The 20,966-nt window shown below is 41.7% G+C and overlaps 2 protein-coding genes across 4 annotated transcripts in view; one reads left to right on the top strand and one right to left on the bottom strand.

The window, feature by feature from the left end:
• Positions 1-3,105, top strand: part of INPP5F (inositol polyphosphate-5-phosphatase F) — a 41,754-nt gene extending 38,649 nt beyond the window's left edge. For 2 of the 3 annotated variants that reach the window (XM_071563446.1, XM_071563447.1), the window contains exon 20: positions 457-3,105. In XM_071563446.1, coding sequence (XP_071419547.1) covers positions 457-1,588 — 1,132 coding nt within the window. In that variant the 3' untranslated portion in view covers positions 1,589-3,105. The other variant, XM_071563448.1, reaches the window with a different exon arrangement.
• A 1,187-nt stretch (positions 3,106-4,292) lies between these two features.
• MCMBP (minichromosome maintenance complex binding protein) lies at positions 4,293-20,915 on the bottom strand. The gene is made up of 16 exons (XM_071564505.1): positions 20,729-20,915; positions 20,136-20,221; positions 18,213-18,353; positions 17,869-17,910; positions 17,299-17,400; positions 15,725-15,854; positions 14,221-14,372; positions 13,380-13,480; positions 11,568-11,737; positions 10,576-10,699; positions 9,377-9,494; positions 8,595-8,760; positions 6,715-6,848; positions 5,957-6,121; positions 5,449-5,537; positions 4,293-5,152 (listed from the first exon to the last, which is right to left on the bottom strand). Exons 1-16 carry the CDS (start codon positions 20,784-20,786, stop codon positions 5,026-5,028), a joined length of 1,905 nt encoding a protein of 634 aa, XP_071420606.1. The 5' UTR covers positions 20,787-20,915; the 3' UTR covers positions 4,293-5,025.
• Between the last annotated feature and the right edge of the window lie 51 nt (positions 20,916-20,966).

Here is a 20,966-nt window from a genome sequence, read left to right as displayed (position 1 = left end):
TGGGATACTAGTTCAGCTTCCTCTCCCTGCTGAGCAGAAAGTGTAGCAAGAAAATCTTGTTATTTTTACAGGTATTGCAGAGTGAATATTTGCTAAATCTGGTTACTGAGTACAGCATACACCAAGTTACATGGAGTTACAAAAAGTAGATAATTCAAATCCATTTTCATGTAAAACTGAAGTGCCTGCAGAAACTGGCTGTTCTTCTTGTTATGCTCCTGTTCTTTATCAACCCTCCTTTGTTTTTGTTGGTTTGAGCTTGATTATCTTCTATGGATACAATATTATTACCTAAGGAAAGGATTAACTTCATTATTTATGTAAGGGAAGGATAACTTAGTAACTAAAATGTCCATCTCTACTATGGAAATCGACTGGAAGATGGTGAATACTTAGTGTTTTTGAAAAAGACTGCTTTGATTGTACATCAGAGATTCTTTTTTTCCCCTCGTCTAGAAGGAGCAGTAAACCTCATGAGGACATCATTGGCATTCGGTCTCAGAACAGAGGCTCCCTGGCCCAAGGCAAGAACTATTTACTGAGCAAGTTCTCCTCTCTCAATCAGAAAGTGAAACAAACCAAGTCCAACGTCAACATCAGCAACCTTCGGAAGTTGGGCAGCTTTGCCAAACCTGAAATGAAAGTCAATTTTTTAAAGCCAAATTTAAAAGTGAATCTTTGGAAATCAGACAGTAGCCTTGAAACTTTGGAGAATCCAGGGGGAGATCCCAAAGCCCGCACGGAATCTGACACAGAAGGATCAGATAATGATTCATTCCATTCTGATGACTTCCTGACCAATTCCAAATCTGATGAGGACAACCAGCTCACTGGCTCCCTGGAGAACATTGGCCCAACAGACTATGTGCTGCCGAGCTGTGGCATCATTGCCTCGGCCCCACGGCTGGGCAGCCGCTCCCAGTCCATCAGCAGCACTGACATGAACATCAGCATTCCCGTTCCAGCTGAGATCCAGGACTCCCAGGCTGGCCACTCTGCCTGTGAGGACATTGCCATGCCTTCTGCTGGCAGTGCAGAGATGGAGTTTGCCAAGCCTATCGATATGTACTGCCAGAGGTTTGTGCAGGATGCCCAGAGCAAGGGCTCAGATGTTTTGGAGGCCGAGGCTGGTTCTCAAGAGCCCCATCACACAGTGACCCAAACCAGCAATAATGTGCCTAAGGCAGCACAACCTAAGGCTGAGGCTGTGGGAGATGTTCCTTCCAGGCCATCCAAGCTGGATGTCCAGTCTTCTGAGCCAAATCCTCAGCTCTTAGCTGTTGGTGGGACTGACTTCACTAAATCCCATAAAAGTCCAGGATGTGTGTCCAGTAATCCCGAGCCAGGACTCCACACGACTCCTTCTCCTGCCGACGGGGGCAGCAGAGCCGTGTCTCCTTTCGCTAAAATCCGCAGTTCCATGGTCCAGGTTGCAAACATCACCCAGGCGGGGTTGACTCAAGGGATTAACTTTGCTGTGGCAAAGGTCCAGAAGAGCCCTGCAGAACCAGAAGCTTTAAATGAAATCAAACAAAAAGAACTGAAAGAAATGTTTACACAATGCCAGACACGAATAATTCAGATCTAGTTGCTAATTCAGGAAGTGTTCTTCTAGTTGTGGCTTTTAATAAAGTACTAAAAAAATGATATCAGGACTCATTGTGGCATGAACAGCTACTGGATGCTGGGATGGATAAGAGGTTACTTGTTTACAGGCAATGAGAGATGCACATGAATTTGGTTCTGACAACCTTCAGAATTCCCTCATCAGGGGGGCCAGAACAGTAAAAACCCATATTTAACAGGTAGCTTAGACACTGGGATTCAATAAGCATGCTGTCTATCTTAGATATGTTGCACAGTTATTTTTTGGAAACCAATTTTGTAGCTCTTCCGAATTATGTAGAAAGTATTTATACTCCAAAGGTGATACTGCACTTCTCTGACCTTACTTACCTTGCACTACACCAGCAAAACAATGTACCGTAAATGACATTTTATTTATTTTTGGACTAGTATTTTTACTTGTTTTCATTGAGGTTTTAGATGCAGCTTTCTATGAATTGTGCCTCTACAATGGGAACTGATGTGGTTTTTGTTGAATTTCAATACGTTAACCAGAAAGTGAGATTTCTTTACTCTCCTTTTCTTTCCACACACCCTGGACACTTCCATTAAAGACCCAATCTGAAGTATCCATGATCCTGCAGTGCACATTTCTTCTACAGATTGTTGTGGGTTTATTTTTTTTTTTGCTCCCTTGTTTTGAGGTGAGGGGAAATGAAAATGTCCTTGAGTTGTTTTGCCCATGTTAAAACAATTCTTATTTCCTTTTTTTGGCGGGGAGGGGAATTCCAAACTCTGCCAATTTACTCGGGTTTTTTGTGTAAAGCAAGACAAGCCAGATACCGGTCCCTCCGGCCTTGTGTCCTTCTGTGCTCTGGTTCTTTTAAATTCTATCCCAACTGCCCAGATGCAAAAGTCCAACTCCCCTCTCAGGCAGAAGGCCAGTGTGCTGCTTCATAACATCAGTGTTGCTTTAGAGCATAGGTGTGAGCATCTACTCAAGACCAAATTCATGACCTATTCCAGCTTTGCATACCTGCAGGATAAAGCTAAGCATCAACTCCTGCTGGGAATTGGATAAAAATACCCTTATCTGTGTGTGTCAAAAGATGAAATCCATCTAACTACTCTTTCCCAGAAATGCCTTGCCATGCCATGCTAGTCTAGGACATGACCCAAAAGCTGCTGTAAGGCAGGACCTTCCTGTGCTGTGGTTTGTAACTATAACCACCCTGACAGACCCAGTGCCTCCGTGTTCTTGTCCCTGTACTGTAGGTAGGCTGCACGTGGTGTCCCCACAACGTTGTGTCCTCGGGGTAGGGTAGTTCTCTGTCTTAGGATGTGTAGTGTGTCTGAAATGACTTATCATCTAACCCTGAAACTTTGATAAACAAATTTGATTTATTTATTTTATTACTGTGATGTGGGTTTGGGTGTTTTTTTTTGAGTGTCTATACTTGTGAGGATATTTAAAATTAAACTACTGCTGTATTTTAATGTGAGCAATATACATGAAATATTTTAATAAAAAAAGTGGAAGCAAAATATGGGGTTCATATGTGATATTAATGCATGTGGTACTTGAGGGCTGTGGGGGTTTGTTTCAAAGATGGGTGGGTTGCCTTGGCTTTCTCTGGCTTAGGAATCATCCAGCACACCCTCCCTGATCAAGCAGGACCACCCTCAGGCTAGTTGCACAGGATGGTGTCCAGGTGGCTTTTGGAATCAGTTAGAAAAGACCCCTAAGAGCATCAAGTCCTCCTGCTACCCCAAACCACTAAACCATGTCTGCAAGTGACACATTTGCATGGATTTCATATCCCTCGAGGCACGGTGCCTGCGCTCCTGCTCTGGGCAGCCTCTTCCAGTTCAGCCTCTTCCACTGCTTGAAAACCCTTGGTGAAGAATTTTTTTCTGATCTCTAATCCAAACCCCATGTTGTGCAATTAAACCCATTTCTTTGTCCTGTTTCTTGTTAGTGAGGAGAAGAGACAAGCCCCCCCCTGCCCCATACTCTCACTCTCCACAGAGGGAGACTTGGCATTCCTCTGGGCCACCTCTTCCCATCCTCAGCTCCCCTTACTGTGCCAGTGTTTGAGGGAACCTCCACTGTTGGTGCCTGTGGCCTCTTCTCTCATCACAGCACCACTGAGACTTCAGTTCCTTCCTGTACTTGCTCGGTTGCTTCACTTCACAGTACAAGGCAGATGAAATCATGAATATTCATTTTAGTGTTTAGGGAAAAAAAAGCTTTTAAGTATTTTGAAAGGGCATCAAACTTGGCTCAAGTTCAAGACTCACAAAAATTATTTTTCATAATAAATACTCAGTGGACTGAGACAAAATATCCAGAGTGGCTGTACAGCAGAACCATCATAATTAGAATAGGAAAAATGCAGCAAAAAAGGGGGTTCCTGTTCACATGATCTCAGGTCTTGAAAAAAACACATGTAAAGGTGGTCTGAGCTTAATGGAAATTTGGCAGGAGCCTTTTTCTTGTTAGAAAAGGATTCACTAAAGCAAAATGTAGAAGTGGCTCCACCCTGGATTCCTGCAGGCTGTTTCCAGACAGACACCCCCACTTACTACAATACAGCTCAGTACTGGTTTAACATTCCTCTGCTTAAACCACCCTTGTTAAACTAGTTTTGCACGTCCCATTTGGGGCAGCATGACCCTGACCACCAGCTCAAACTGTACAGCAGGAGTAAGGTATTGAGAGATCATTCTTAATGCTTCAGAGGTATTTTTCAAACCCTTCAAACACACTCAGTACTGCTAACATAGAAATCAAGAAATGTTTTATACAAATGTGAGTATCACCAATTCTCCAGTCCCTATAGGTATTTTTAAGAAGTTGTGCCAGAATAAAACTCCTTAGAAATATTTGAGAAGTTAGTCATGTTCTGCTCTAAGCACCATAAAGATGTGTTTCATACCTAACCTGGTAAGGGGTAAGATCAAATCACTCTTTATACCACAAGGTGATCACCCTTATGCTGCCTCGGCTCACAGCACAACACACATGAGCTTGGTTCTCAAGTCAGCACCTCCTGCAGCTGGAGCTCCTGGCCAGCTGAGAGCTCTGATCCTCAGAATTCATTATCCAGGAGCACAACTGTATTCCAGAACAGAGCCCAGCATGGCTGTGTATGAAAGGCTCTGGGTTACATTTTCTTATTATGAAGGGAAATAAGTTTATGCAACTTCAGTATTAAAGTTTAATATCAAACAATTTGCTCATTGTTACCAATTTTCAATTACAAAACAGGGTCCAAAAAAATTCCATAAAATATGTTTAACTGGCTGAACAGAGTTAAGTGTGTTCAGACTGCAAGGGTAAATATCCATAACTTTTTGGTATAAATTATCTACAAAAACTGGTATAAACAATATTCCAATCTTAGTATGGGTTCCATCTCGGATTAGACCAATTTCCCCGGGGCCATGCCCGCAGTGTCACAGTTCATTGCCATTGACACTCTGCTGCTGCCGCAGCCTGGCTTTCCGCAGCGCCTCCAGCTGTTTGGCTCTCAGCCACCTCTCCCTCGACAGCGTCGTCTGCCCCGCGCTGAGCGACAGGAACCTGCGCAGAGAAACAGCCATGTCAGGAAGAGCTCCCTCCCGTGGTAGGGGGGACAACAATAGCCCCAAGGCGCCCTTCTGTCAGCATCCCAGGAACTGGAAAGCACGGGAAGGAGTGGGGAGGGAACACTTTGCGCCTAACAAAGAATCTGTGACCAGAGGAACAAAGGGAGAGGAGATTCCATCTTTGACAGCTGGCCAGCCTGGCACAGCCAAATCCAGCTGTGGGCTGAGCACTGAGTCAGTCTGGCAGCAGCTTCCTGGGAAGCCTCAGGCACCACAAGCAGCACCACCCACCTGGCCACGAGCAGTGTCTTGTGCAGGTCCTCAGCCGTGATGCTGTCAGGGTCATTCTTGCGCATCTCTACAAAGTCTTCTTCCACTGCCTAAAAACAACAGCGAGGAGTTACAGAGCAAAACAAAACCTCCACCTCGAGATATGCTTTTAAGGAGCTAAACACCTTGAACTACTTGTAGATTAAAAGACAGCATTTCAACTCACCGCTATCCAGGGCCTGAGCAAAACCAGTCTACTTCTCATCTTTGAGAAGAATTAGTTTTCAAAGTGAGTGTTAGGAAGCAGGTTCCATGTACTGTTTCTTATTTGTACTATACTTATTTCAGTGTATACTTTACAAATATTTCAAGGCACATTCAGGACATGAAAATGCTTCTATTTTGTTCTTAGAAAACTTCAAGGAGACTCCATGGACTTGAGAGAGCAAAGTAAAGTACAGTAACAGTCTATTAAGGTGCTTTCTATCCAAATATACAGTTGAAAATGTATTAGTAGGCTCTTCCCTACCTTGGTCACCTCATCAGATATACTGTAGTCCAGCAGCCTCAACAAGCTCAGGTAAATTCGGAATTTGTTCAGCACGGACGGGAGCACAGCTGTCAGGAGGCTGCTCATGTACTCCTCCATGTTTGGTGGCATGATCTGTGGTTGTAAGTGGACTTGGCAATCTGACTGAAAGATAAAATTACATATCATCTCTTTCCACATCCCATTGTTTTCTATTCCAAGACCCATTTACTCTCCAAACCAAAAGAAGTCACTACTTCCCAGAATTAAGGTAAGACAAGTCTTTAAATATTCCACTGTCCCCATTCCAAACAGTGGGCAGTTCTCATTCAAGCAGGAGCCAGCTTCTCTCAGAGGCAGGAGAGCAAAGGCTCAGCTGATCAACCCGAATGCCAGAGATCAGATGTTTGCAAGCTCAGGCTACCCCAGGGACAGTGCCAGATCTGTGCCTCTGCTCCTGTGCACAGCACCTCAGGCACTCTTTGAGAGGGGCCCACACCTGCAGCCTTTACCCATCCCTGGGACCATCCCTGCCTCACCATCCCTGCTCACGAAAAGGAGGGAAGGGACACCTCCTCCTGGTTTTCCCATGCACAGGTTTTTGGCTGGGCTGCAGCCAGGAGGGAGAAGGCAGGAAGTACTGCCACTCTCACAGCTGCCCTGGTCACAAGGCAGCTTTCCTGTCTACACTTGTCCCTGGCAGGGCGTGCTCTGGGCAGGCAGCTGCAGTTCCCCAAGCCCAGGAGGAGCGGCCGTACCGGCAGCAGGGATCGGCCCTCTGAAGTGATCAGGACATTAATGTTGCATGGGAATTCCATCCGGTGGTAATTGAAGTCATAATCCACCTTCTGCCAAGTTATCAGATTGCCCAGAGCTGTCACATTATGGACACCTGGAAAAGCAAGAACAAATTCCCTGAGCATTGGACCCAAACAACTGGCAGCCCTGATTTCTGTTCCAGCCTGATTTTAAAGAGCAGCTAAGCACAAGAGTCCTTGCAAGCCTCCTGCTTCCTCTTGAGTCTGTGATGTCTTCCAGAGAGAGACAAGTATTTCTTAAGATCAAAACTAAGAATTCTTGATTTCAAGTCTAAATTTATCTGGCTTAGTACATGTGTTCATAGCTCAGGTTTTTATCTACCCTACAAAGCCAGACAACTATTCAGAGATAAAACCCAAAAAAAGTCTCTCCTCGAAAGTGGACAAAACACTACCACTCTCATTTTGTCAAATTTTTTATAGCAGACACTTGCCTGGAACTAAGTTAATTAAAATACAAAAAGTTAAGACTAGTGAATTAACTGGGTGACTCTTGTAATTCTCTTTTTGAAATACCAATGTAGCTGACAAATGGAATTTCTCTCCAGCAGTGTTACTGTATCAAATCACAAGTCTACTGTAATGGTTTTGCCTTTAATGAGTGAGAATTAATTTACCATATTATAAATAAGGGTATATTGAGTATTATGGTTTACTTCTGGGACATTTTGCCATTTGAAATCTCTAAGCTGTAACTTCCAAGAATTCCAAACCAACTGCTAGATCTGAAGACACTTCTCTAGAATTAAATTTTGTTTCCAATATTGCTATAAGAAATTAAACGTTTTTCCTTTTTTCTCTAAATTCAGTAGATAACAACATCATACCTAAAAGGAAGTAAAATCAACAAGCCTTTTTTATCTGCAACCTCTAATACCTACGATATTATTTTTCATTAAATGCTGAGGGTTTTTGACACATTATGGACATTTTGGAAAACCTCTAAGTCAGCACAGCAAGAGTTTTCCCTAAATGGGAGCTTTCCATGTTTTGACTTATTTTGGAAATAGACAATACAAAGTTTGTTACTAGTTTTACTTTAGTGAAATTTTGTAACTTTACTAAAGCAGAAGTAACAATAAAATACTGACGACTCAAAAGCAATTGAATAATTTCAATTCACAATTACAAGAGCAGTAATTAAAAAAAACACAGCAGGTTTCTCAAGACAGCATTTTTGTTTTAAAATAAAGCCATGTGCAGTGGTTTCCCATTCTTTAATAAAAATCATAGAATCTCCTTAGTTGGAGGGGACTCACAAGGATCACTGAAGTCCAACTCCTGGCCAGGACAGCCCCAGATGTCACCACAGATACCTGTACTGTGCTTCTCCAGTTACTGAACATTTAATTAACATATTTTATATAAGTTAAAATTAATGGTCTGAAGCTCTGCAGAAAGCAAGCTACACAGGGTTACATCAGCTTGTAAGACAGAATTATCATTCTTTTTCACACAGTAATAGCAATCATTAAGTCTCCAGCTCTTAGCTGGGTTCTCAGGGGTGGTTTCCATATATACAGTAAAAGTATAGAGCATAAGGCAACAGCATATGCTTCCCCACTTCCAGCATTACCACAGGAAACTGAAAGGCCACTCTAATTAATCAGAGATATTTTGGTAATGAAGAATTATCCAAATTTGCCTTAAGTTGCCTGAGAAGGCTGCAGGCTAGCAGGAAGCCAAAACAAAGAAACAGGATACAGAAACCACAGTTTTGTAACAGACCATTACCACTGGGACACAAGTAGCATCACTATCTCAAAATACATCAACTTTCCGCCTTCCAGATGAGACTTGAAAACCCCAAAACTGTCTACCTGTTGTGTCAAGCTGTCCTTGCTCCAGCTGGGTCTCATCCACCACAAGGGAGGTGTTGCTGGCGAGCTGCAGCACCCCACTGACCAGGCGGTTGGCAGCATAGTCCTTGTGCGGGATGAAGCGCGACTGGTTCATGCTCTCCACGGTCATCTGCAGGCGGTGGGACTGCAACGACACAACACCCCCATCAGCACAGCCCCCCTGCTCCAGCCCCCAGGAATCCTGCTGGAATAGAGCTGGGACTGTCACCCTGCACAGGAAGTAATGCAAGAATTGTTACCGCGCTTTATTCCTAATATCAAAGTACCACATGCTTAAAGTAAAAATCTCCCAGAGGAAAATAATGCTGTTCAGAACTCCTACCACCTGTACTGCACATCTAGAATGAGCTACAGAACACGTGATTTATTGCAGCAATACTGTTGTTGTGACTCCAAACTGAATCACTATGAACGTTCTGCAAAGCAGTGTCCACAAACTTGGGAATAAATCATAATGACACCTCAGTTAAATGATCTAAATGTTTAAAAATATGAATCCAGAAAGACAAAATAAAGCATGCAGTATCTGTCTGTCCATTCAACACCTGAGGAGGGGACTTCATTCCATATTCATCCTAGACTTGAATACACAGGCAAGCCACATCTCTGCTGTTATCTGCTCCCTAAATGAGAAGCAGCAGCACTCATGTAAGCAGCTTGCCCTGAACTAAAGTATTGTGTGCTTGGTTGAAACAGAACAGCATCTCTGCCCAGAACCCCTGAGGCAGCACAATGCTTACTGCAGGCACCAGCTGCTGGATGATGCGGTACACGTGCTCCGTGAAGATGCTGTTCCTCGGACACCCGCTCAAGTTCACCGCGAATTTTCCCAGAGGAAGCACATCTCGTCTGGCATAACTACACCAAAAAAAGCAGAGGTTAGGCAAGCCCTGGTTAACACTGACTACAGGTATCACTCAGTTTGAGTGCTGTGTGGTATCTCTGACAGCCAGCAGGATTTCAGTGCTAATACACCAGTAACAGGCACCTGTCCTTCCTTCCCCAGTGTCCAAGGAGCTGAGCCAGGCCAAAGCTGCTCCTGAAGGCTGTGCTGCTCTGCACAAAGGCAGGACATTCAGTGCTTGGGACCCTGCTATGTGCCTTCCAGACGTTCTGTTCTCCTTGTACTCTATTGTTCCTCAGTAAACACACTTCATTCTTTTCCTTTCTTGTGCACAATCTCAATTTCCCTGCTTATCAGCTTGTACCTCTCCTTTACCTGCCCTCAGCTTTCCTCTCCCTCTTCTCACTGTGTATCTTCTTCCCATTCTCAACAACTCTCAACTTTTTTGTGATACCAGCTAAGAGAGAAAATACATTCTAGTCTAAGTGTCAGAGCATTCACAGTCCCCACCAAGAATGAAAACAATCTATTTTAATTTTGAAGACTAAAATGATTAATATTAAATTTGAGTCTGACAACTATATTCAACCTAATCAAAACACACTGTCTGAAGTTTCACACTTGAGAGTTTAATGAGTCAAAGGATGCTGCACTTTCACTCTGTGACAGTTTAAATCAACATAAATTTCTATCATATGCTAAATGGGGGTCACTTGAACTTATCATTAAACATGTTTACATTTAATTAAACAAATTCTCAGCATGTACCATTCTGAAGCCAGTTCCATGCCCTACTCATCAGAAGAAGCTGGAGGCAGAAAGAGGTTTTCATACCTCTGTTGAAAATGTGCTTTAGAGATTTTGTTCCACTGTCAAAAGAGCACCAAAGCCACAAAACTGGCCTTTTGTCAATATTTACTGTTATTTCAGACAATGAAATCTGCCTTTGTGTCTGTTACAACAGAAGAACTCTAGCTGGACAAAGCACTATTTAAGCTATTTCTGCCATTTATTTACAGATTGGTGAACAACCCCATAAAAAGAGATGTCTTTTAAATTATGAATATATAAATTCTCAAACATCTAAATACTTACACTGTAGAGATGAGATGCAATATAAGGTATTCAGCAGCCAAACTGTCTCCCAAAAGGGCATGGGTGAGGAACCCCAGCAATTCTGCTCTCACTGGTGACAGCTCAGACATGAAATTGGAAACAACTAACAAAAGAGAAGATGACAACAAATGTCAGAAAAATGTGCTCTTTCTCACCCTCTTCCCTTTATATAAATATTATTTTCTATTACATTTTGACAAAGAAAAGTGTTTATTCCAAACCAGTCAAGGAAATATAAACAAACATTCATTGGTTTTTCCAAGTGAACAATTACTGGTTTTCGATAACCTGAATCCCTCAACATTCCCTTGGAAATGCTTTTTTTTTCCTTAAAATAGATACTGTGTAATACATTTACAAAAGGCTATAAAGTTTGGAACCAAATTTCTAAAATAGCCTATCTATTTTATATTAAAGGCAGGAAAAAAACCCTTACACGTAGTACAGCTCAGGACAACAAATACAAGGCACTCAAGGAAAAAAATTATAAATATCAGAAGTTTGCAAGCAATAATTCAATGACAAAAAAACCCAGTCAAACAGACCAAAAGGAATAGCAGTCTCTTAAAAACAGAATTGCCTTTTGCACAGTATTAGGATTGTTTATATTGCCAGTATGTTTCTTACTTCCACTATCATACTGAACTACAAATCTAATTTTCCAGCAATTCACAACTCTATTTCAAAGCTAATCAAATCTTATGGCTGAACAACTTGGTAAAATCCTTGGCCATGTAGAATGTAAAGCCAAGTTTCATATAAATCACATTTATTTCAGACAAGTGAAAACAAACACCACATAAACACAAACACTTGCATCTTGCCCAGCTCTGCAGTGTTGAATGGTTTCTGCATTTAACAGGATTTAAATTCCAACCCTGCCATTGAGGCTTTGCCTCTGAGCAGAGCAGGGTTGTTCCCATGTGCCAGGAAAGTGCCCATTCCTGTGTGCACAGGGCTCAGACACTCACAGGTTTTACTCTCCTCTTCCTTAAGGCAGGCAGGCAGCAGTGGGTTAATGTGTTGCAGCTTCTGTGCCAAAATCACATGGATTCTGGGCACTAGTGAGGCAGGAGGGCTGTGCACTCGCTGTTCCTCCACCGTGTCCATACACTCCATAGGATCAAGGGCTGAGCCATCCCTAGGAAAGGGCATAGCACAAGTGGGCTTAGAAACATTCCACACAAATTTCTTTCCATCTCAGTAAGGGCAGCTGGAACCAGGCCAAGAACAGAGAACGTCAGAACAAACAACATCCGTTCTCAGCTCCTGGGAACTCCCCCCACATGCAAACCACCCTCTTGAGGATTTTTATCAACCCCATAAATACTGAATCACAATCATATAATGATATAAAAATGTCAAAGCATGCTTGGCCAGAAAAATCTGGATTCTATTATTTTTAGAAAAATAATCAAATAGTACCCTTCTCAAAAACAACAAATAAACCTCCCAAACCCAAACAAACCCACATTTCATAATCTGTAGCTTCAAGTAGAGTGTTACACACTGTTCTGTCCAGCATGTACGGAATGAAGTCTAAACAGTTACTTCTAGACAGTCAAATAAAAGCTCCATCACTGGCTGAGTGAAAAAACAATGAGTACAGAAATCCTGATGTACCTCAGCTCAGACCTGGAGGTATTGACTCTTAGAGTTCAGATACACAAGCTTTGCTCTCCCTGAAGATGTCTGACAAAATTCCTTCCAGGTGGTTTTCATTTGTCATGTAGAAACTAAAATCCCTAAAGTGACTATATCAGAAGACACTGAAGTTTAGCATGAATTTCATCAACTTACACTGATGTGCTGGAAGCTGACAGGCTTTATAACTTCAAAGCCACTTCAGCAGTTCACCAACATACTATCCACTCTTTCCATGAAAAGAAATTTCTCTTGTTTGCATTCAAAACGTTGTTAAATTTTGTCTATTTCTTATGGAATGACACACAGGGAAACAAAGACAACAACCTGTGACAGATCAACTGAGCTGTCCATGTGGGATCAGCTGTCAGACAGATGATAACCAAAAGCAGCTGATCAGGCTGAGTTAATTTTTAAGAAGTTGGCACTATGAAGAATTTACACTGCACTCTGGATATTGTACTGATCAGAAAGATGAACAAAATCACCAAAAGAAATAATTCAAAGTGCAATGGTTCAAGACATCAGTAGTATTTACCTTACACTGGCAAAGAGTTTTGTTTTACAAACTGACTTCTTGCACCTTGGATCAGATTGTAACTGCAAGTAACTGCAGAACAGCAGGTGAAATGGGAAGATTCTATCAATAGTATAACATGATTATCTACCTTAATTAAAAAAATCAACCCAATTTTTAATCATTTTAGCCACTTTCACTCTCCATGCAGACATGCACTTTTTTCTTCTTATATTCCAAAATGTTCACGGTAACAACTTTCATGGACTTAGAAATTACTTCAAAAGGACATTTTATAATTGTAAAGCTTATTTGAAAGCTTTGTTCACTATTCACTCATTTAGTGAAAGTTTAATAGGCACGAGAGAGTAAAACCACTAAGCTATAGAAGCCCTTTCTGCTTTAGTGACTGTACAACAACCTAAAATGATGCAGCATATCCAAGAGTATGGATGGACCAGAGCACACCGGGCTTCAGTTTACAGGACGCTGATCTACCACTTTCCTTGTCAAGCTTTTTTTAAGCAACAAAATTCACCTCTTGAGCACAACTGGGATGATTTACACAATTCTTTGTGTGCTCATTGCAATAACCATTTCCTTCATTTCAAGGCAGCCTTACCTCTCCTCACTGTTCACTATGCTCAGCACCGGATCCACGGACAAAATCCCGTAAACCTCCAGCACGTCATTGACTTTGAAGCTCTCCCAGCTCTCATAGACCTGCCCAGGGAGAAAACAAAGTGCAGAGCAGATGGGCCAGATGCAGGATGGGGCACACACACACAAAGAGAAAAACCTCAGGGGTCTCAAGTGTGGACTGGGAACAGCCTGTGTGAAGAGATCTCTCATAGTCCTTGGTGTCAGTAACTTTACTTTAGAAAGGTGAGTTTCTATGATTCCATTTTTTTATTTTGGCACTCTTTGCCACACAAATGTAAAAACCTATATTCTGTTTTATCAAGATTTGTTGACTAAGAGAAAAGTCAACACAGAAACAGCACAGAGGTTTTGTGCTGAAGTTTCATAGTCAATATAGCATTGTAGTGAACCAAGGACTATTTCAAATACAATACACAAATGTGTAGTTTATTTTTTTTCAGCTTGTTCCTTCACAACTCTTTCCTTTAGAGGAAACATCCAAAAAGCAAAAATACCAGGACTCAATATCAGCTACACTCTCAAGTACCTGGTACTGGATTTTTTTTTTAAACTGAGAGTGGTGAGTAGGTGCAAACTAACAAATGCTGCCCAGGGATTTCAGCAATTCAAACGCAGCACTCAAGAAAAGAAACAATGTAAATAAAGAATCCAATGATCTGTAGAAACAAAACTACTGACTTGAGAGACAATTTCTGTGCCTATAAACAACGCAAAAGTAACTAGTTACATCCTAACTTCAGGTTCTCTGTGCCTCCCTGAGGGCACAGCCCTGCTCAGAGCCACCTCTCCACTTCTGCTACCTTCACAAGACATGCTGGTCCCTTCTCTCCTGGCAATGGAAAATTCAGGTCAAGTGGAGGGGAACAGTTGGGAGAAATGAGATGATGACCCGCAGGAGCTTCTGTTTCTAATCTTTTTGGCTCAACACATCCATGGATGTCACCTCCACTGCCTGAAAAACACAGATTAAACAGAAATGCAAACACAAAATTAACACAAAGAAACACAAAATTAAACCCATTTAACAAGACATTTGAGACAAAAATGTTTAACAATGCAATATATTTGACCAAATACACTCTTAATCTGAAAAGTCTCACAAATGTGTACTTTATATTAATTATCAACTTAAGTGTAAGTGAGAGTACTGGTAAAGATCTATGTGTCTTGGAAACCCAAATGTGGCCAGAAATCTGATTTTCAAAATGTAATGTTTACTTGGGTGAATGATTTTTCTCTGAAGTCCACAGGACTGCAAAGGTCATATATTTCTGCATTTCATGCTAAAAACCCCCAGATAGTTCCTAAAGGTAAGAATATGCATAAAGAATCAGTTCACACTAAAAGTCTCTGTAGATTTACAGCAAGAATAAAGCAATTAAAATCTGTTCTACAATTCATCAGTCGTGGGCATGAAGACAATCAAGTCTAAGCTACCTTGCAAACTGGTAAGAATACAAAAGGAAAATCCTGAGTCCAGATAATGAACCCAAGAGACATAGGACATTGAAATAAAAAAGCATGAACTTCTACTTTTTTTTCCTGTAACAGCACCAACAGCTTAAACTAACCACTCTTTCTCATTGAAAAGACAACTTTTCCAAAATCTTCAAAAAAACCCCCAGTCCAGTTTGAGTGGCATCTCCACAGATGAGCATCAAAATAAATAATTTACAGACTTATTACAATGAAAATAAGAATTGTCTGCTGCTGATGTTGGAAATACCATCCTCTGAACAGCTTTAATAGCTTGCTTCAGGATGTTACGCGTGTCCAACATGAATCTTGTTCCTCTATAAAGCTGGATTAGTAAACCATGTTGGAAAAAAGGTAAGGCTGGAAGATATTTGATACCTGACACAGAGTTCAGCTTCAAATTACACAGTGAGACCCACACACAGTGGGAAAGAGACAAAATTACAGGATTTCCCTCTCACTACCATGCAATCTGTAATGCAGGGGGAAATTGAACAAACTCCTGAAGTTCAACCTGCTGCTCTAAATTGTTTGTGTGCTGGTCCACACCAAAGGCAACATGCGAGTGCTGGTGTACAAAGCACTGATTTTATCAATTAACCTCACAAATTAATGCCAACAAGTCACACAACACGGATGTAACACCACAGGCTCTCCCACTCTGCTTTGAGTCAAACCACTGCTGACCTCAGCACAGCCACCACAGGAGTTACAAAGGCTGCACCAACACTGCTCATTCAAACAACTGCAAATATTTCCCTTTTTAAACATGGAATTCTTACAAATTCTGGAAAGATATCAGAACTATTCATCAATAGTGACTGTTACCCATATGTTGCTCCTTCTGTTTGGATGGGTGCAGATCCATATCCTCATCCTCCTCGTAGCTCCTCTTGTGGCGACTGGGGGTGTAGGAAGTTGAGGGACTAACTCGGGCTTGGCTTGCACTGATGTAGGCGTGAAATTGGCGATTAAGGACAATACAGAGTGACCAGAGACAACCTCAGCACAGGAAGGTTGGGGGCTTTTTAACAAAATTCTAGAGTTCTGTTTTGAGGAAGACATTAAAATAACACGTTTCAAACTGTGACAGAGATGTCACCTCTTTAGATACATACATAACCTGTTGCAGAAGTGAACAGTCAGTGGCTTGGCTGCAAATAGAAACTACAAACCACCAGGTGCTATTCCACCAGTCCCTAAAAAAGGGCTTTTTTAATTTACAGAGAATTTCTTGTGGCCAAGAACAAATCAAAAACTCCAGAATTTTCTCTCCCATATCTCAACCTTAAAGAGCAGATATTGTACTATTTGAAACCTTGTTACTTGAGGTAATAATTATCAATTTTAAAAGAAACACAGAGAAAATGTTCACATCCTTGTAAGACACAAGCAATGCCACACATGTAAATTCATTTTGAAAAAGCTAATATGTTTTCCTTCTCTCAGCATGATGGACAAACATTGAAATCTCTTCATGATATTCATAAGAGTCCAGTTCACTTCTCTCTTCACTGCTGCAGTACTCTGCTATAAGCTTCATTCAAACACTAATTCTCATCAGTAATTTTATTACAAAAATTGTAGCTGTTACATTTGAAAGTGCCTCAGCCTTCTGTGCCAATGACAAGTAGTAGATTTCTTAAATTCTAAGCTCACGATATGAAATATCAAATCATTATAGATTTACCATCAAGTTCTTATCATATTACAAAATATAACATATATTACGTTTTCTAGAACTCTTTCCCATTGCCTTGGAGGAGAGAACATAAAATTCCTAGAAGGTGTTAAAATAAACATTTTGTATCCATTTCACTCAGATAATTCAACTTCCATTTATTAAGAGAAATTAAAGACAATTTGTTACTCCCTAAAACAAAATAAAAATGGATTTGTTTCTTGTATTCATTGATAAAATGACATACTGTAGTCAAACTATTAGAATTCAAATACTTAAACCTTCCAGGAATTATTGCCTTAAAATGCTCAGCTACAGGTGATTTTACAGGCTCTTACAGGAGACTCTCACTGTGTAGGAGTCCTGCTCTAATCAGAAAATGCCAATGGAATCCTCGTAGCTCAACTGAAATTCATCTTCTAAGCATTTGCAAATAGTAATTAACCTTAATTTTCAAGACCTTTCCAAACAAATATGCAGATCTAAATCCCTACTAAATCAAAAAGCAATGCCCCTAAATTCATTTGCATTCTCTTTTTGAATATAACACACCACCAATTTTTCCTTTTCTCTCTTTCTAAACCTACCACCTCACCCGATTCACTAAGAAAACAAAAAAAAACAAAAGAAGAGGAAAATTAAATAAACTTCTCTCCTTAAAACTAATTAATTGGTGAGCACTGATTGTGTAACAGAGCACTAGCTCAGTTAAAAAAGATATTTCTTTCACCCATGCAGACTCTCCAGGCACTGGAACGCAGTAGAAAGTCTGTCTCTCCAAGGTGACTGTTCGGGAGGAGTTCAGGTCAATTTCCTGCTGAGGCTGAAAGACCAAGAGAAACTTTGTTAAAAATCTGATTACAGGTTGTTTGCTTTTTTAAACCAATCCCATAGATACATTTTCTCAGCCAGAAGTTACAACCAACATGCAAGACTACACACTCCTGAAACAGTGAACCCAAACAGCCTCTAATGCTTTGATTCCAATCGGACTGCAATAACAGAAGTAACTGTTTTCCACAGGAAACAGTTTCAAACTCATGGGCACTTTCCCCTCCGCTCAAGCAAAACAAATTTTTAATAAAACAGAAACAGCTGGAAGGCTCCTCAGGCTTAGAAATTAGAACACCAGTGAGGAGTTTATGAATGGTCAGTTTTCCAAATCTGAGATGAATTTTGCATTTTAAGAGCAGTATCTTCAGGAATCCACTGACAAGTACCAAAGAAGTTTATCACATTATAAATGGCAATTTTCTGTCTAACATTTAATCTCAAAATTTGTATAACTCACCCCACATTCTGCCACATCTCGGTATTTACCAAAATGCAAAACCTGTCAAGAGGGAAAAGGCAATGCAATCATTCTGTTTCTGGCAGCATCTTGAACAGGAATCAACCCAAAATCACTGCAGTCCAAAGTCCTGGACAGATACACTGCCACAGCCTCCATTATTTTAGTATTTTCTTTTCCTCAACAGAAATGTAACAAGTGATGTATTACTGATGACAAACACACTTACTGCTAAAGAACATCCTGACCCCCATAGGTTTAACTTAGAAACTAGAGAAATACAAGGACCAGAATGGATAAAATGGTAAATATTTATTAAAATAATAAATCAGTATTTCACTTACACGTGCACTTGTGTTTGAGTCAACTGTTTCATACACCCCCATGTAAAGCTCAGGATCAAACATATCTTGAATCATGCAGCGAAATTTCACTAAACTGTTGGGTTTTAGGTAATGTACAGGAACATCATTCAGTGATGGAACCTGTAAAAAAGAGAGAGCTTATTCTATACAACTGCCACATATCAGACAGTGCTATGAATTAAGCCAAAACCAGCAAGAAAACTACCACCAGCTTATCCTCTGACCATCCAATACATCCTCCTGCTCAGTTACTTGCCTCAAACCCTGTATGAGCAACACACAGTAATTTTTGGGTACATCCCTCATTCTAATCCAAACAGTAACAAAGTGTGTGTATCTCAACACCTGCCTGCAAAGGCTGTTACAGGTAATAGTTATGATTATCCATCATTTAACAATTCCCAAACTCTTCCAGTTCCAAAGCCACCAGTCCCACTACGGGACTATGAGAGAAGTTATTATCAATCACTGAAACTGTGTGAAAACTCTACAACCTTTGAAACCAACTTTTAGACTTGAAGTTGTTGCAGCTGCAGTATTAAGCAGAGTTTATTACTTATTTCCACTTCACAGCACTTTCATCATGTGCTACTTACCAGCAGTACCAGAGCAATTGCACCCACAATTCCTTACAACAAAAGGTTATGGAAAACCTGCAGATTAATTTCCAAGTCCACAATGGGGAAAACTTTTTCACATATTTTTACATGACAAGGGCAAAAAGAAGGGAAAAAAATAATGCCTAAGCACGTGGTATAACTTGCAATAATGAGACTTGTAATATGAATACAATTTTCTAAACTTGAAGATGAACTCTTTGTTGAAAAACACCAACATCCAACATTATAATGCAACAAAAACCAGAAGTGTCCCTACAGGAAACAGCATTTTAACAAACATATTTCCCTCTTGTTTTTCTTGACTAAGAAAATGTGCTTTGAATTTCTTCTAATGATGGAAATTTAATTCAGTTTTGCCATTTACAGTTTGATTTGAACTCTCACTGAAATATTAAGTACAGAACACTCTGACAGAGGAAGAGAAAAAACTCAAGTAATTTTCACCTGTTTCTTCAGCCATAACTAAAACAGATTTAATATGAAAGTTTCTAATCCCTTTAATGATGTTCCACAATGCCCTTTTTGCTACAGCCTTTTAAAAAAGCATCAGCTTTGAACTCACCTGTGCATGTTTTATTTTTAAACTTTAAGCACAGCTTCCCTGTTGAACTGCACAAACCAGCCCAAAAAAAGCACAGGTTTAGCAGAAAAAGCATTTTTTCCCCTCAAACCTGAAAGCTCAGCTACTTATTCAACCCACACGAAGTTTTTGGCATCGTGATAAAAAGCTCACAGGAGAAGAGGTTTATAAACAGCAGCCAAGAAGCTCGTGGTGCACAGAGCAGGCACAAACACGCCCAAAACCGACAATATTTGTCAGCTCCTGCCATCTACTGACTGTGCCACAGACAGGCAGCACCGGGCAGTGCTGGCAGGGCAGGAGCCTGTGCTGAAGGTGAGGGGATGGATGATGGGCTGCTCCGGCTCCAGCCGGGATTTCCCAGCCTGGATTGGCACTCAGGTTAAAGCACCCAGATGAAAATAACACACCCAAAAGGCCCCGTACTCAACCCCAAAAGGAAGAGCTTCTCAAACACAAGTCACTGCAATAAAATGTAAAAAACAAATTAATTGCCCAGAGAGGGAGTGGATTCCCCATCCCTGGAGGTTTTTAACCTGAGCTTGGCCGTGGCACTGAGTGCCATGATCTGGTAAAGGGACTGGAGTTGGAGCAAGGGTTGGACTTGGTGATCTCGGAGGTCTTTTCCAACCCAATCAATTCTATGACTCTGTTCTATGAACTCGAAAAGAGTGTAAGTCTAAACGAATAAAACACTCTTACCCAGTTAGTAGCATTATTCTCTTTTAATTTCTCCTTGAAGTATTCGGTTACCTTCTTTTCCCATTCCGAGTTTGGAGCATTTTGAGCTACAAAAACACCACGTGTATTAGCAACAATATAACAGACTCCCATTCAGCATTCTTACCACACAGCACACAAGTTAGACTTTCACTTCCATTCTGGGGAGCTAAGTGCATTTTAGAGTACAAATAACAGCATTTTATGTAATTTATGCCTCTTGTCCTCCTGACTTCCCATTTCACAGGCTCCCGGGCCGGCCAAGCCGCACACGGACACTCTGGGGGCGAGGGGAAGGGAAAGTCCCCGAGAGGGGCGGGGGCTGAGGAGCCGCTTTACTTTAATGTCGGTATGATTTTATCTCAGTTCCAGCCCAGCACGGGCCCAGCGCGGCCGAGGGCACGGGCAGGTCAGCAGTGACCGGCAACGCGCGCTGGTCCCCAAACCCGGAGATATTCGAGATACAGACACGGTATTTGAAGTATATAAAAGGCATATGGGGTATACACGCGCCGCGGAAGGGACACGAGCAGCCCCGCCGGGGAGAGCCCCTCACGCCGCCACCGCCGCCTCACCGAAGAAGCCCCGCACGATGCTGAGGGGGTTGTTCAGCCAGTCGCCCACGCACGGCATGGCGGGGTCGCAGCAGTGGCCGCCGCCGCCGCCGCCGCCTCCCGCTCACCAGCCCGGCACGGGCACCGCCGCTTCCTCCTCCGCTGCTTCCTCGTCTTCCTCCTCCTCCCTTTCCTGCGGCAATGGCGCCCGGGCCGCCTCCCGTCCCGCGCCTGCGCGCGCCGCCGCTGCCGCCATGTT

The sequence above is a fragment of the Pithys albifrons genome, chromosome 9, assembly GCF_047495875.1.
Source record: "Pithys albifrons albifrons isolate INPA30051 chromosome 9, PitAlb_v1, whole genome shotgun sequence".
NCBI lineage: Eukaryota > Metazoa > Chordata > Aves > Passeriformes > Thamnophilidae > Pithys > Pithys albifrons.
This window is presented reverse-complemented; position numbering and strand designations above follow the sequence as displayed.

Coding starts and splice junctions, on each gene's coding strand:
- MCMBP (XM_071564505.1), bottom strand. CDS start 20,786: ATGCCGTGCGTGGGCGACTGGCTGAACAACCCCCTCAGCATCGTGCGG. Junction 17,911..18,212: donor ACTCAAACACAAGTGCACGT/GTAAGTGAAATA, acceptor CCCTCTTGACAG/GTTTTGCATTTTGGTAAATA. Junction 10,700..11,567: donor GGAAGAGGAGAGTAAAACCT/GTGAGTGTCTGA, acceptor CTCTTTTGTTAG/TTGTTTCCAATTTCATGTCT.